General features: G+C 40.3%; 1 protein-coding gene across 8 annotated transcripts in view; it reads right to left on the bottom strand.

The window, feature by feature from the left end:
• The window catches only part of TNIK (TRAF2 and NCK interacting kinase), a 390,807-nt gene that overhangs the window by 137,560 nt on the left and 237,533 nt on the right, over window positions 1–15,714 (bottom strand). For all 8 annotated transcript variants that reach the window (XM_043473737.1, XM_043473739.1, XM_043473738.1 and 5 more), the window contains one exon: window positions 9,071–9,196. In XM_043473737.1, coding sequence (XP_043329672.1) covers window positions 9,071–9,196 — 126 coding nt within the window. The remainder of the gene's footprint in view (window positions 1–9,070; window positions 9,197–15,714) is intronic.

Below are 15,714 nucleotides of genomic sequence, written 5' to 3'. Positions count from 1 at the left end.
TTGACACTGGGGCAACAATACTTGCTAACATTTACTGAGAATCTACCATGTGCCAGGCACTGGCCTGAATGGTTTGCACTTACTGTTTCATTCATTCTGTTTCCCCTCAATTCCCTTTTCTTTATTTACTTGGAAATGAAGCTTAGTTTTGGTCCCCAGCCTTATTTATGGTATATATACTCATTAAGTAACTAGAGCAGGGTTGAAAGCATCATACTTTCTCAAGTACTAGCTATATGACCTTGGGCATGTTCCCTAACTCCACTGGGCTCAGTACTCCGCATCCACCACTATTAAAACAAAAGCATCAGCCTTACATAGTTGATGGGAACACTGTCTCACAGAATATAAAGCTTCTGGTAGCCAGAATTCTCAAATTCTATTATTTATCCATTCTTTGGTCTGTTTGCATTTATTAAAAAAAAAATTCCAGCTGGGAAGACAGCATTAATAGCTTCCCAAGATCGACTTCACTTGGATGGTTAGGAAATGGCTAAAAGGTCACCTATAAAGGGAATGGGCCACGTGTGTTTCTAAAACTTCTATTAATGAGAGAGGACCAAGGATGCAGCTCTTTTTCCTCAAGCTTGTATCACACAGCAAGAGGACACGTAGGTGCATCCCAGGACACTGGAGCTTTTTATTTGGCAGGTTGGAAGACGGTGGGAGAGGTTTAAAAAGAATCTTACATTTGAAATTCTCACTCACTATCCCCTACATAACTGGGTCAGAAAATGAAAATACACACGCATGTCACTTGGGAAGAAAGGAGGAAGGTTAAGTTGAAGGTGAACACACAACTGCGCTCAGGCACGATGGGGGCTGGGCCGGGGCCCTACCTGGAACCGTGTCAAGGAGAAGATATTTAAAAAGCAGAACGGTGTGTGTAGGGCAACCCAGTTATTAGGGAAAAGGTTGCTTGGGTTGTTGAACGTGGGACGCTATTTCCATCTAAATCAAAATGATAAAAGTTTTAAAACAAAGAGTTCCAGCATATTTCACAATTTGCATGGTTGTTTATCACTTTATTATTATTATTATTTTTTGGTCTGATGAGCAGGAGGTTTTCTCTCAGAGCTTGTGGGGAAAGGAGATTGTTTTCTTTTAATGCCCTCCTGTTCATTCCTCCTCCTTCAGGACAGTACAGAAGACAAGGATCTCTGGCCTCAGCTGATCCCAGACGGAGTTTCCGAAGCACTATCTCAGCCCTCCCTGAGGTTAGCCCCTAACCAGGAGGGGCATGGGTTTGGAATCAGCAGATGTGGTCACTTCTAACTTGCCCCTTCCAATCCTAGTCACCTCTGAAAGAATTTTAAAAGGTCTATTCTCAGAGCCAGCCTAAGAGGCTTAGGATGATTTCTGGGGTCCCAAAGGTATTAACTCACTTGCTAGTCAATTGGTTTTATGTTCCTGTAACAAAAAACAAAGTTTTAAGGTATTTTAAAATTGCAGGACTAGCCCAGAATGTCTTGACAGCAACATATTAACCCAAATGTCACTAGTCAGTCAGTCACAAGAAGAATGACCACTAATAGATTCCTTCCCTTTTATAGTAAAAGGGGGGATGAGAGATAGGACAGGAAGAGGAAGGAGCAGGGGGGTGAAGGGCGACCTAAAATGAAGGAAGTCTGCATCAGGGGCTTCCCTGGTGGCTCAGTGGTAAAGAATCCACCTACCAATGCAGGAGATGCAAGAGACCTGGGTTCGATCCCTGAACCGGGAAGATTCCCCTGGAGAAACAAATGGCAACCCATTTCAGTGTTCCTGCCTGGGAAATCCCATGGACAGAGGAGCCTGGCAGGCTACAGTCCATGGGGTCACAAAAGAGTCGGACACGACTTAGTGACTAAACAACAACAACTGCACCAAGCGATTGCACAGACAATCTAAGAAACAGAGAGGAAAGAGAAACTTCTAAGAATTCACAAGTCTGCAAAGGATCAGCCTATTGACCTTGAAGGTCCAGAAACACCAGCAAGGCACAGGATATTTTTATCATGTGTAGCTGGGAATAGCCACAGATCCCATCTGCATGATTTATGAAGGGGTAAACAAAACCCAAACTCAGTACTTTGTTACAGAACACAGCTTCATTTGCCAAAGGTAGTTTAAGTCGCACACACACAAAAAAGAGTGTGTACAGAGGTACAACAATTGCTGGGTATACATTTATCATTTCAATCAACTGATGGAAAGGTAAAGCAAACTGTTTTTCTGTGAAGCAACAGCAAAACTGTTGGCAATTTCAAACTAGGAAACCAACTGAGAAACCTAAACAGGTTTTTGCATCTATTTTTAAACCAGCATGTATTTGGGGAAACAAAAACTCCTTTGGCTTCTGAATTATATTTTTAGACTTGAAAAGAGAATGCTTATAACTACAAATTCTAAGTGTTCCAAAGATTAAAAGATGAGCCCCAATGATGTGAAATCTCAGATTTTGTCAATAAAGTTTCTGGATATGCATTTTGAGAATAACAATCAGAGTTTGAATGTACTAATCCAGCTGGTATTTTTAGCGACAAGAAACCTGCCCAACTGACAGCTAGAAATGGTCTGTGGTCGCCCATGTCTAAGGACAGAGCCATCTCAGAGTTAGCATGGTAGCATTCAAGGAAAGAGAAGTTAGCTGCCTCCTGGATTTGGTACCTGGTACTCAAATTTCTCAGAGAGCACACAAGATCTTCTGAAGGGTATTTCCTATTAGGGGTAAATCATAACATGTCCATTTGAGCCGTGGATCAAAACAGAGACTAACCTCAAAGGCTATGTGAAATTTACAAGTCTGCCTCTTAGAAAGAATTTACGGGTAGTGAGAGGGGAACAAGTTTTCAGAAAAGTTAACAACAGAAAAAGAAGAAAACCACACCAGCTTTAGAAGACTTAGGACTAACGACTAAGAAACTTGGTAGTTGAGAATTCTGAGAAGTGTAATGCAAATAGGAATATTGCCTTTGACTCAAAATTAATCTAGAATAGGAACCAGAGGGTTGTGTAGACCATTAACAGAGTAACTTTCTGCTAAGTTGATTCAGTCGTGTGTGTCCAACTCTTTCGGGCCCTATGGACCATAACCTGCCAGTCTCCTCTGTCTATGAGATTCTCCAGATTGCTATGCCCTCCTCCAAGGGATCTTCCTGACCCAGGGTTGGAACCCTAGTCTCTTATGTCTCCTGCATTGGCAGGTGGGTTCTTTACCACTAGCGCCACCTGGGAAGCCCAAAAAAGCTTGGCAGAGGATGGTTGCTGAGCAGAGAGAGTAACTCTGGGCATACATCAAGTCTACCTTTTGCTAAGGTAAAAAGCAGTTGAAGCACAGTTCAAATGAAATTCATTAGAATAAAAAAAGAAATCATTTTCACGCTCTTGTCACTTAATCACCCATTAATTCATAAAAATGACTCCATTAAAGCTGAACTCAAGCTCAGTAGCATAGTATTAAATCAGGTGTAACTTTAGCTCTGTGTTTGCATTTAAGTAACTTACATTCTGTGTCTATAGCTCATGCAGTGGGGCAGCTGCAAGACTGGGAAACCGTATACAATCACTATTCCTGCTATTTATTCAGTCTTAAAATTTTCTACTCATGAATAATAAGACTCAGTTACTTCTCCAGACAAGTAACTTAGGTTGTACATATGAAGGAAGGGAATTCCTTAGTAATAAAACTGCATGCGTCCTCAGTCACTCAGTCGTATCTGACTCTGCGATGCTGTGGACGGTACCTGCCAGGCTCATCTGTCCATGGAATTCTCCAGGCAACAATACTGGAGTGAGTTGCCATTTCCTTCTCCAGGGGATCTTCTCAACCCAGGGACTGAACCTGTGTCTCCTGCACTGGCAGGAGGATTCTTGACCACTTGAGCCACCATCTTACTTGACCAACCTACGTTTTGGAAACTAATCAGAAATTTATTTCCTTTTACAAGATAGCCTAGCCCTGTGATTGTTGTGGTGGTATCAAAAGGGATGGCAAAATATGTGTGATTTTGCTTTCTAACTTGAGGAAATTTGCCCGTGTAATAGACAGGTCTTGTCACTCCCAGCGTCTGAATGGCATGCAGCAAAGTGGAGCGCCTGCCTCTGCTGAGGAGCAGAATGAGATGCCCGTGTTGTGCGTCAGGGCGCCTTGTTTCGGAGAGATTGGAATCTTTATTGAAAGAGCTCCCTTTTTTGATTTCCGGATCGGGCCCTGAGCAGTTGATAAGGGAGAATTACTTGGCCATTATCAGAAGTAGTTGTATGTCCACAAAGAGCTGGGACTAAACAAGAGTTTATCTCTGCGACAAGACTGATAGAATTCACATAGATTATAATTCAATCAGACACCTAAAACAGCGCGTATATTGGCTGGTGGCATATGTGCAAACCTCTGGCCTCCAGCCACAGCACAGGAAATACCCTGGGGAATAGTTCCTCTGGTCTGAAAACTGGGAACAAATGTCAGAGTGCTACTCTTGGTTGCTACAGGCTCTGTCTCTATTTAATCCATGGTAATATTTTTAAAGAAATGTAATCCTAAAAGAATGCCATTAACCCAAAGAGTCAACTCTCTGTGACCTTTGCAATTATTTGCTAAAACACTCCCAAAAGGTTCAAAGTGTATTTCTAAGACTTAAGAAATACCATCTTCGTAGCAACAGCTAACAGGTCTCGCTATCCTCTCAGAAAGCTGGGGAAACTGAAAATTTTCATGGGGAATTTCATGGGAAATTTTCAAGAATGAAAATGAATAGTGAACTCAAAAATAAATTTGTTTAGGGACTTCCCTGGTGGCCCAGTGGTTAAGACTCCATACTCCCACAGCAGGGGGCTAAGATCCTGCATGCTGTGGGGTCCAGGCCCCCGCCAAAATACACGTTTAAACACAAAGCTTCAGTCCTACTCGGAACACTAACCTTTGACCTATTTTTTGCAACTTCTGAAACTATTTTTCACAAATAAAAGAAGAAGAATGTAGGGTTCCGGGGTTTGATTCTAGCATCAGGCAGGCAGCTGGAGGTTAGCTAACACACTGGCTTCATCACCCAGTAGTTTGAGGTTTGAGGATTCTGTGAATCCTCAAGCAAACTTCTTAAGTTCTCTGAGCCTAATTTCCTCATCTGTAATAAAGTGGGGATAATGAGAATATTTAATTTGTAGAGTAGTTATGAAGATATAGTGAAATAATATGACAATGCAAACAAATACAGTACGCTGCCAAAGTTAAGCAGGTGATAAATATTACTTGCCATTGTTGTTAGCACAGAATGCCTGTGGTTTAATGAGTCAGAGGCCTTGGACCCAGTACACACTATTATATTCTATAACCAACTTTGCATCAATATTGTGATCTGGTACTAATTTCCCAACTATTATGTTTCTGTTCTGCCTTAATTTTCTAAGTTCCTCCTTAAAATTTCTTATCAAACAGAACAACTAGAAAAAGAAATGATGCTCTTGTACCTATGAGATATTTCATAGCTTTGTATTTTTATCCTCAGTGACACAGAAGCTAATGGACTAGCTAGTGGGGACAGTCAGACAGTCCTCTACATGGACACAAAAGGACATCTGACAAAAGGGAGGTCCTCTGCTTCCAAGCAGGATGTGGGGCCTGAACCTACTGTGTTTTGCCGCCAGCATCTGATTGCAGGTGGGAAAGATGGAAAGTGAAGGCAGGGGTCCTCCCCATGTGGCCCGTGATCACTACTTACAAATGCCCTTTTATGGACTTCAGGAAGGGGACTGGCTTGCTCAAACAGTCTCCTCCCTGGTCCTTCCTGTTTCTCCTCTGGCCCCCATATGGCCTACTCTCAACCCAGCAACCAGAGGGACTCCTTCACTCTTGTGAGTCAGATTCTCTCCCCAACCCCCTTCAAAACCCTCGAGTGGCTCCCACCTCACTCAGAGGAAAAGCCAACATCCTGCCAATGCCCTATAAGCCCTTGCCTGATCTGGCCCCATCTCCCACATCTTTTTGTCAATTGGCCTTGTCGATAATCCTGAAAACACCAGGCCTGGAATGCTCAAAGTTATCTACAAGGGGGTTCCCCTGGCCACTGCAGCCCCTACCTGCATCCTCATTAGCCTTTCCTTGCTCTTCTAGGCGTATGTACTTGCAGCTTTTTGAATAGTTTTATGACTTAATATGATTGTGGTCTGTAGCAAGAATGTACACTGCATGCAACTAGGGGCTTCCATCAGTTTTGTTCACTGATGTTTCTTATCTTAAGTGTCCAGAAGAGTGCCTCATGCCTAGCAAGTGCTTGATATGTATTTGTTGGATGAATGAATGAGTGGGTGAATAGATGAACACATACACATGCAAGCTCCTGGTTCCTAGCCACCACAGCCATCTCCAAGACAAGAGCAATGGGCCAGGGTGAGAACTGGCAAACAGTGACTCATTTCTAGAGCATCAAACCTCCTGTTTGTGCTCTGCAGATGCAAACAGGCTTGCTGCTTTCTCCCACTGCCAATCTGAAAACGGACTGCAAATTTTGCTCATTTAAAACAACAACAACTTGCAATGTCTTTCACAGGCCAAGCTACATTGTCATATTTCGGGATGTCTGCATTCTTATTCTGTGTCCATCCGTTAATGAGCTCGGAGGCTCTGAGAAAGAAATAAGCTTCACTGGGATCCAGTAAAATAAATGACAACTAATTTTTTTCCAGCTTAAAAAATCTCAGTTTTAAGAAAAAAAGTAAAAAACAAGTCAAGCTCTGTTTGACCACTCCTCTCCTTCCTCAACCAATGATTTATAATATATATGCCCAAATTTTCATATTAATAGCTCAGCCTAATAAGAAAACTACCTGGTCTGGCCCATCTCACAAAAGGAATGATGTTAACAGCTAGGTGTGACTCATCGGGAAATAGTGCTACCTCAGGTGATAAACTGGAGGTGATTCCAAAGCTATATTAACACTTTCTTCTAATCTGGAGCCATAGCTCTGACCAAACTAAAAAATGCTTCTGGAGACAGTATCAAAACAGCTATCATTCTCCTCTTGTCCTCTGCTGCAGCTCATGGCACGGTAGGAGTCCTTGCTAAAATGCTAGATTCTTGGCAGTATAGAAGTCCTCTGGGAACACAGAGATATTCACACTCATGCCATCTCATCACATCCTCCTGAACCTATAGGCCACAGGGAAGCTGAACTCTCAAATGTACCTGTAGCAATGATCAGTTTGAACCAATAAAAATAAAAATAGTAGCAACCAAGTGTGTACCAATAACGTCGCTTTCATTCATAAAACAACTATTTTGTCAGCATCACATGCCCAGCTCCTTCCTGGTGTTTAAGACACTGAGATGCAAAAGACACATTCCTTGTCCTCAGAACTTGTCTTTGTAAGGAGCAAAGATAACCCAATGAGAAGCAATTAAAAACGACATGGTGGCTCAGTGGTGGGGAATCCGCCTGACAATGTAGGAGACAAGGGTTCAGTCCCTGACCGAGAAGATCCCACATGCCTTAGAGTAATTGAGCCCGAGTGCCACAACTATTGAGCCTGTGTTCCAGGGCCTGGGAGCCTCAGCTACCGAGCCCGAGAGCTCTGAAGCCCGTGTTCCGCAACAAGAAAAGCCACCGCAACAGGAAGTCCTCACACTCAACGAGGGAGCACCCCTGCTCACTGCAACTAGGAAAAAGCCTGCACAGCAATGAAGACCCAGCGCAGCCAAAAATAAATAAATATATGTTTTTAAAAAGACATGAAAAACAGTTTCAGAAATTAAATTACTGAAATTACCACCCAGAAACAAACATCTTCAATGTTATTGGTGCTCACTATTCTAGACATCCCCATCATGTTAATATACGTGTACATATTGGTCCTTTTTCTTTCTTTTTTTGAAAAAAATGAAAATGTGCTATATCTAATCATAGCCTTTAAAAAGGCTCTAAAATATCTTTACTATAATTGTTCATGTTCATCCACTTGTAAACAAAGATCTACATCATTTTAATTGGTTGAGTATTGTCCCTTAATGGATTTACTTAAGTGATTCCCTATTGGTTAGCATCTACAATGCATATATTTTTATGTATTTAAATTTAGGATACATTCCTGTATGTGAAAATACTGAGTCAAAAGTAAGGCATTTCCTTTGGGCAATTAAATACAGATATAGATATATCTGTGTGTGTGTGTATTTTCCAACTGTCCTTAACTAAAGTTATACCAACGTTCATTTCTATAAGCAGAGGGTGTGACTGTCCATCCTGAGTATATCATTTAAAAAAAACCTTTGCCAGTCTACTGGATAAGAAGTGGTATCTAATTCTTGTTTTCTTTTGTATTTATATTGTTAGTAAGATTACACTTTAAAAACATCTTTATTGGTAGTTGATATTTCTTATTTTTTTAATCGCTACCTTATCTTAACTCAGTCTTTCCATTAATCATTTTACATATTTTCTTATTGATTTATAAAAACTCTTCATCTCTAAAGGCTACTAAATTCCTTGTCATCAAGTGTTTAAGCAAAAATACAGGTTTTTTCACCCCCCCCCCCAAAATGAAGATAATAATGTCTACCTCAAAGAGCTGGAATAAATGATAGAATTGATAAAAAGAAAATAACATGGTGGGCATTCCCTGGTGGTCCAGCAGTTAGGACTTGGTGTTTTCAATGCTAAGGCTCAGGTCAATCCCTGGCTGGGGAACTGAGATCCTGCAAGCCAACTGGCACGGCAAATAAATAAATGTAAATATGTGTGTGTGTGTGTGTGTGTGTGTGTGTGTGTATACATGTGTGTGTGTGTGTATACATATACATATATATATATATAATAGCATGGTACCTAAAGTATAATAAAAATTCAATAAAGGTAGCCATTTTATGGGGAAAAAGAGAACTTAACAACTAGCTTTAGGGATGGTCTACATTAAGTGATAGAAGAAAGACAGGTATTCAAGGAAATGAGAGAAAACGTTGCAAACACAATGTTGTGGAAATCATGGAATAAAGGATTTCAAGGAAAAAGTACCTAATCAAACTCAGTAATTAGAGAAATGAACCATTCAGTCTTGGTTGTTTTTTAAGTAAGAAAAGCAAATGTGGACAGTCCTACATACCCAAAGTTGGTCATCCATGCCTGGTGGGTTCTTTTTGATAAAAGCACCATAGTATGTAGCTATATTCCGGTGATGAGAGTATTTCTTCAACATGTTAATTTCTTGTTTGATTTCTTCCTCTTCATCCTGTGTTAGAACCATAAATATTCTGTCATGAAAATCCATTGTCTTTAGAAGGATTCTATTTTTCATCACCATCTATATCAACTATGCAAACACGAGTTTTTTCTTCTATGGTAACAAACAAGCATTATTATCATACTACTTGACTTTGTCTCTTGACTACAAAGAAAAAATTTACAAGACAATACATTGGTAGCTGAAAGGGGTCTTCTGTTTGTATAGCAAACCAATATAGTATGCAACCTGATAGTAAAAAAAAATTCCTCATCTTTTCACCTGGAAGAGATCAAGGTAGACTTGCTATTGAGATAAAACTCATTCTAGGCCTCTGGGAAATTTGTCCATCAAGTACCTATCACTGATCATACTTGGTTCAAGGAAGACTAAGAAAAGTGAAAAGAAAAAAAAAAAAATACAGGCTTTTCAATTTAAATTTTGTTAGGTTCATTTTCTTTGAAGCCTCCTTTTATTGAAGTCCCCAGTGGAAGATTATAAAAGTCAGATGGGAAAGGAAGCAAGGGTAAGTTCTCTCGATCTGAGGATGTTCACAAAGCAGGAGTACCCATCTCACCTTCAGGGAAGTACACATGAAAAGAAAGGGGACATGTGGTAGTGGCACAGATGTGAAAAGAAAGAACCCCCCGACAGAGTAAGTTTCGGAATCCAGATTTCATTCATTTTGAGTTTCAATTCAGAGTCCACTAACTTGAGCCGTTTTTTTAGAAGACCTGGCATCACTAATGAAGGGTGTGCGTGTTCTCCTGTAATTTTATTTTGATGTGTACACATCAAGTGGACTTTTAAATAGTATTTTATTTTTGAGGTTGGTGGAAGAACTTCTGAGCCCAGGAAGATTGTTTTAGGTGCAGCAGTAAGAATCTCTGAGTGTAAGATTTTTACATCACCATTACCTGAATTCTTCCCTCCTCCAGCTACTCAATCTCAACAATGCTGGGCCCTTCTGTAGTCTCCCACGAGTGTCTTCTTTCCTCTTCCTCTTCACATTATTTCTACTCATTATTCCTGACTGAGTTTAATGGATACTCCTGAGGGATGTCTTCTCCAGTTCTCTCGGGTAATGTCAAGTCTACCCGCTATATCTTGTCCACCCCCCAAAGCTGCATATTTGTTGGTACCGGAATAGAGGTAAGGGTCATCCTGAGTCATAATTGCCCTTGTTCTTGATTCTCTCCTCCATGGACTGTAAGTTCTCCTGCCTTCAAATATCAGTTCCAGAGCCCCCTGCCCCATAAAGCTCTCTGATCTGCCTGACGTGCTTCTAGTCCCATAAATCATCACGGCTCTCTTCCCTCGCAGCACCTACCAGAACTGCAATCCACATTTATCTGTTTAAACATTCGACTGAAGCCTCTCTTCCCTATCAATCCATAAAAACTATAAACAAAGACCCTTCCTGCTTTAGCTCTTTTTAATATCCTAGCATCAAGCAAAATGCCTGTGAATAAATATTAATAAAAAAGTGAATACCTATAAAATGTCCAACCACTTACAGTAGCCTTCCTTATAGCTTGAAAGGAATTGGTAACAATAAGAGGAGTGGTGAAATGCTGACACATTCTGACCACACAAAAATCAGTTTTCCTAAAAAGTGATGGAGATTTGCAAACCTAGGAGAATGAGGCATGTTACATATCACATGGCCTATCCAAGTCAAAGAGTAGGTAATTTCAAAATAGAATGTGTGCTTGGGATGCTGAGCTAACAAGAGGCACGTGGCCTTAACAATGGAAAGGAGTAGAGGAGTGAAGGGCTGGGAAGGAGGCTGGGGGAGGGGATAGCACACTGCTGACCCAAGAAATCTTCCCTGTGGCCATCAAAAACTGCCTGCGTCTTCACCACAGGTATAAGGAGAGAATGACCTTCACAGTCCTTCAACCTGCTGCAGCGTCCTGCAGCAGACCTCAAAATGTCTGAGGATCATGCATATTAGCTATTTTAAATCCACCACGTGGGGCCAAATAATCATGGATGAATGCAGGATGGGAGCAGATGTACTTTAGGGAAGCCTAGATACAAGGGTAGAAAACAAACCTGAGGGTTTCCGGGGTGACCTGGCATCTGCTTTCAACTAAAGGGACAAGTAAATGAGACAGTAAAACATCAATCACTTTCCAGCAGCAGTGGGACAGGCTCAGCCTGGGTCATTCTTAAAGAGAAGCTGGGCTCGTTCTACGAGTATTTGCTGCCTGTCTCCTAGGTTCTCCACAGGACGGTGGCTGACATGGGAGAAAGAGAGAAGAGAACGTGCCTGAAAAAGCTTACCATATCATTAAGAAAATAAGAACTTATGAAACAGCTAAATAGCAGTGTAATTCAGAATATAATTAAATCCGAAATAAATAGTACTGGGAGGCCAGAATGAAATCAGCACATCCTCTATTGCTATGAAAAGGTAAACTGAGGCAACATGATAATGAAGAAGGCATATGCATTGAGTCAAGAAAATGAGTCGGGGGGCAGGTGGGGTACATGTCCAGTTTGGGCCCCACTTCTTTCTGGTTGTATGGTCCCAGGAAAGTAACCTACCTTTTAGAGTCTAATTTTTCTCATTTATATGGAGATATAGATTTTATAATAGTATTATAATATGTCCCAATCTTTTGTGAAAATTAAATGAAGATGTGAAAGTTATAAAACGTAATACAAAATAAATGTTATTATTAATCTTCTCAACCAAAAAATAAATAACAAGAGTAAGAGGTCAGGAATATAAGTAACTTGAATTTTAGGTTTAAATTGCACTGTTTGCAAACACAGTTAAAGAACCACCGTGGGTCATGATTATGTAGCTCTAATATAGAACCTTGAGCTTGATCTTATATTACCTCCTAAGTGAGTAGGCAATTTATCAGGCCTTCGGGGCTACTGTTTATCCAGATTTCTAGACTAGGGCATTGATGGCCCTAAGTTATGCAGTGAAACTGAAAGGGAGGCACTTCTTGTGACCATAAGAACTCATTTAACCCCTTCACAAGCAGTCTGACCTCTTACAACATGGCCTATTGAAGAAGATGGGTTATGAAGTTTTCAAAAGGACAGACAGAATTGAGGCTAGAATTAGATTACAAAGCTATATGAAGCTTTTCTTCTATTTCATAAATGGATTATTCTTGTCTTAAGAATTAAGCAAAGGGATCAAGTTCACTGGGAAACTAATGACCACTGGGTCATAATTTAAAAAACAAAGTAATAGTACCAAAATTGTAAGAAACTTTAAAAGGGAGCAATTTTAATCAGCCAAGTCTGATAGTCTAGGAAGAACCATAATTTCAATCAGAAGACTTCAAAAATCTTGTCCAAGCTGATTCATTATGTAAACTCAGATACGGCTATTTAAACTCTCTGAATGTCAGTTATTTTCATCTATAAATGGGAAAAAGAATACCTATCTAAGTCACCTCTCAGGTCTTAGAAATGATTAACTGCTTAAGCAGAGCACTATTATCAACATAAAGAAAATTATTATTTTTTCTTAAAATGGCAGGAATCTATTGCTAAGTATTTGTGACAGACTGAAAGGAAAAATGGCCCTGACATTTGGCATTCATTGGAAGGACTTTTGCTGAAGCTGAAGCTTTAATGCTTTGGCCACCTGATGTAAAGAGCTGACTCACTGGAAAAGACCCTGATGCTGGGAAAGACTGAAGGACAAGAGGGCAACAGAGGATGAGATGGTTGGATGGCATCACCAACTCAATGGATATGAGTTTGAACAAACTATGGGAGACAGTGAAGGACAGGGAAGCGCCTGGCGTGCTACAGTCTGACTTGCTAACAGTCGGACATGACTTAGCAACTGAATAACAACAATACATTTATGTATTGAGGTGGAGTCCATCCTCTCTGCTTATCTCTGGGCTTGGCCCCGTGACTTGCTTTGGCCAATGGGCTATTACCTAATGTGATATAGCAGAGACTTGAAAAGTTTCTGTGTATTGGGGTAGACTTCTAATTGCTTGCAGAGAACAATTCCATATGAAAAACCAGAACCAGCATATCAAAAGGATAATAAAACAGAAAAAGAAACAGTGCTTTTCAAATGCAAGGAAAAGGATGATTCCAGACAATGCTTGCTAACCACTGACTACCTCTGATGGCTATATGATGATCACAACCGTAGTCATAAAATACAGCCAAAGCCAACCTGATGTAACGCTCTGTACCATAGGTTGTATGTGTATTATTGAATATCCAAAACAGATCTATGAAATACATGTTTTTAATGATCCCGTTGAACAAATAAGAAATATGAGTTTCAGAAAGTGTATTCCTATTTTAGAGCTTCCCAGGGGCCTCAGTGGTAAAAGAATCCACCTGCCAATGCAGGAGACACAGGTTCCACCCCTGGGTCAAGAAGATCCCCTGCAGGAGGAAATGGCAACCCACTCCAGTATTCTTGCCTGGGAAATCCCATGGACAGAGGAGCCTGGCGGCCTACAGTCCACGGGGTCGCAAAGAGTCAGACACGATTGAACATGCACACACGGCACATTCCTATATTAAAAGTTAGAGCCAAGATCTAAAGCCAAGATTTGTCTGACTTCAAAGTCAGTGTTTGTAATTCTAAAATGAAAACTCTAGATAGAAGGGTGATTACCCACAATGATAAAACCAAAGCTGCTGCTAAATCATGAAATAAGAGTTTAGGAGCACCTTAAGTCAGGGTTGAAGAGAAACCTGCCTTTGGTCCTCCAATTAAACGAGCTTTTTAGCACCCATTAATATTTGCTTATGAATGATTCCAGGGGATAAAGGAGGGATTTTAAGTTGCATATTTATTACACAGGGGAACATACTTTAAGAATCTACAATACAGCAGGATTTAAAACCAGAATTAATGAGACATTTAATATTAGTGTGCTCAATAACACAGCTCTCAATCCATGGAAGAGGAATAAACCTGTGTAATTCTTACAACAATCCAAGAGACTGGTCAGTTTTAACTTTACAAAAAAGGATGGGGTGAGCGTGTGTGCTAAGTTGCTTCAGTCGTGTTTGACTCTTTGTGACCCCGTGGACTGTAGCCTGCCAGGGTCATCTGTCCATGGGATTCTCCAGGCAGGAATACTGGAGTGGGTTGCCATGCCCTGCTCCAGGGGATCTTCCCCACCCAGGTATCAAACCCGTGTCTCTTACATCTCCTGCATTGGCAGGCAGATTCTTTACCACTTGAGACAGCTGGGAAGCCCAGGATGAGGTGTACAGACTCATAAGTGCTATTATATCCTACATGTTTGGATACTGGCTAAAACTACCTCTGCTCCTCCTCACCTGAGCTGCTCTCCACAGTGGTTGCTGGCATTAGGCAGGCATTTGTGTTAACATGTCCATCATTTTCATCTTTGTTGTTGACTGAATGTGACAAAATTTGAAGACAATTCATTGTTAAAGAATTATAGACTAATAGAATTTGTAGGGATTACTGACATCTTCTAAGATGTGATTTTTTGGGGAAAAAAAACAATAATTTATAGCACTGAAATCCTTTTCTCCAGTAGAAAATCTATTCAGGATGCCAGTAGATAAACTCAATAAAAACTATGCTTTTAAAAACAGTAAACATTTATTTTTATAACTTTAACTAAGTAATACCTAGTTATAAAGTTAATCAGTGACAACAAAGGGGTTATTTTAGTGAAGGCAAATTTAGAATTTTTGAAACAAACTGCAAGTCACATATCAGTTTCAATATCTTAGTCATTTTGAGTTTTGTTTTGGTTCCAAAGGACAGAGAAAATCTACATTTCCTAAGAAATGTAATGCATAAATAGCATGACTTGCCATTTCAGCGGAAAATTGATATGAATGACATTCTGCACATGAATGAAGTAACCTGGAGTACAAATTGAGAGGCTGCCATTTTCTTTTATTTTTAAATTTATTTTATTGATGTATAGATGATTTTAACTTCCCTGTGGCTCAGATGGTAAAGAATCTATCTGCAATTCAGGAGACCTGGGTTTGATCCCTGGGTCAGAAAGATCCTCTGGAAAAGAGAATGGCTACCCACTCCAGTATTCTTGCCTGGAGAATTCCATGGACAGAGGAGCCTGGTGGGTTACAATCCATGGGGTCGCAAAAAGTCGGACATGACTGAGCAACTAACATTTTCACTTTCATAGTTGATTTACAAGGTTGTGTTAATTTCTGATGTAAACTGATTCAGTTACACATTTATGCACATTCTTTTTCATATTCTGTTCCATTATGGTTTATCACTGGATATTGGTTATAGTCCCCTGTGCTATACACTACGGCCCTGTTGTTTATGCATTCTATATATAATGGTTTGCATCTGCTAACCCCAAACTCCCAATCTGTCCTTCCCTCACGCCCCCCGAGAGGCTGCCATTTTCCAGTGTGTTCAAAGTTGGTATATAATATACAGTTTGAAGGGTTTAAAAATCAGTTTATTAAATATTAATACTAAAGTATATTGAACATTGAGACTTAAGCATGTATGGATCCTCTAGAATTACCTCAAGGTGGGGTTTGAGGTC

The sequence above is a fragment of the Cervus canadensis genome, chromosome 7 (assembly GCF_019320065.1).
Source record: "Cervus canadensis isolate Bull #8, Minnesota chromosome 7, ASM1932006v1, whole genome shotgun sequence".
NCBI classification, from domain to species: Eukaryota; Metazoa; Chordata; class Mammalia; order Artiodactyla; family Cervidae; genus Cervus; species Cervus canadensis.
This window is presented reverse-complemented; position numbering and strand designations above follow the sequence as displayed.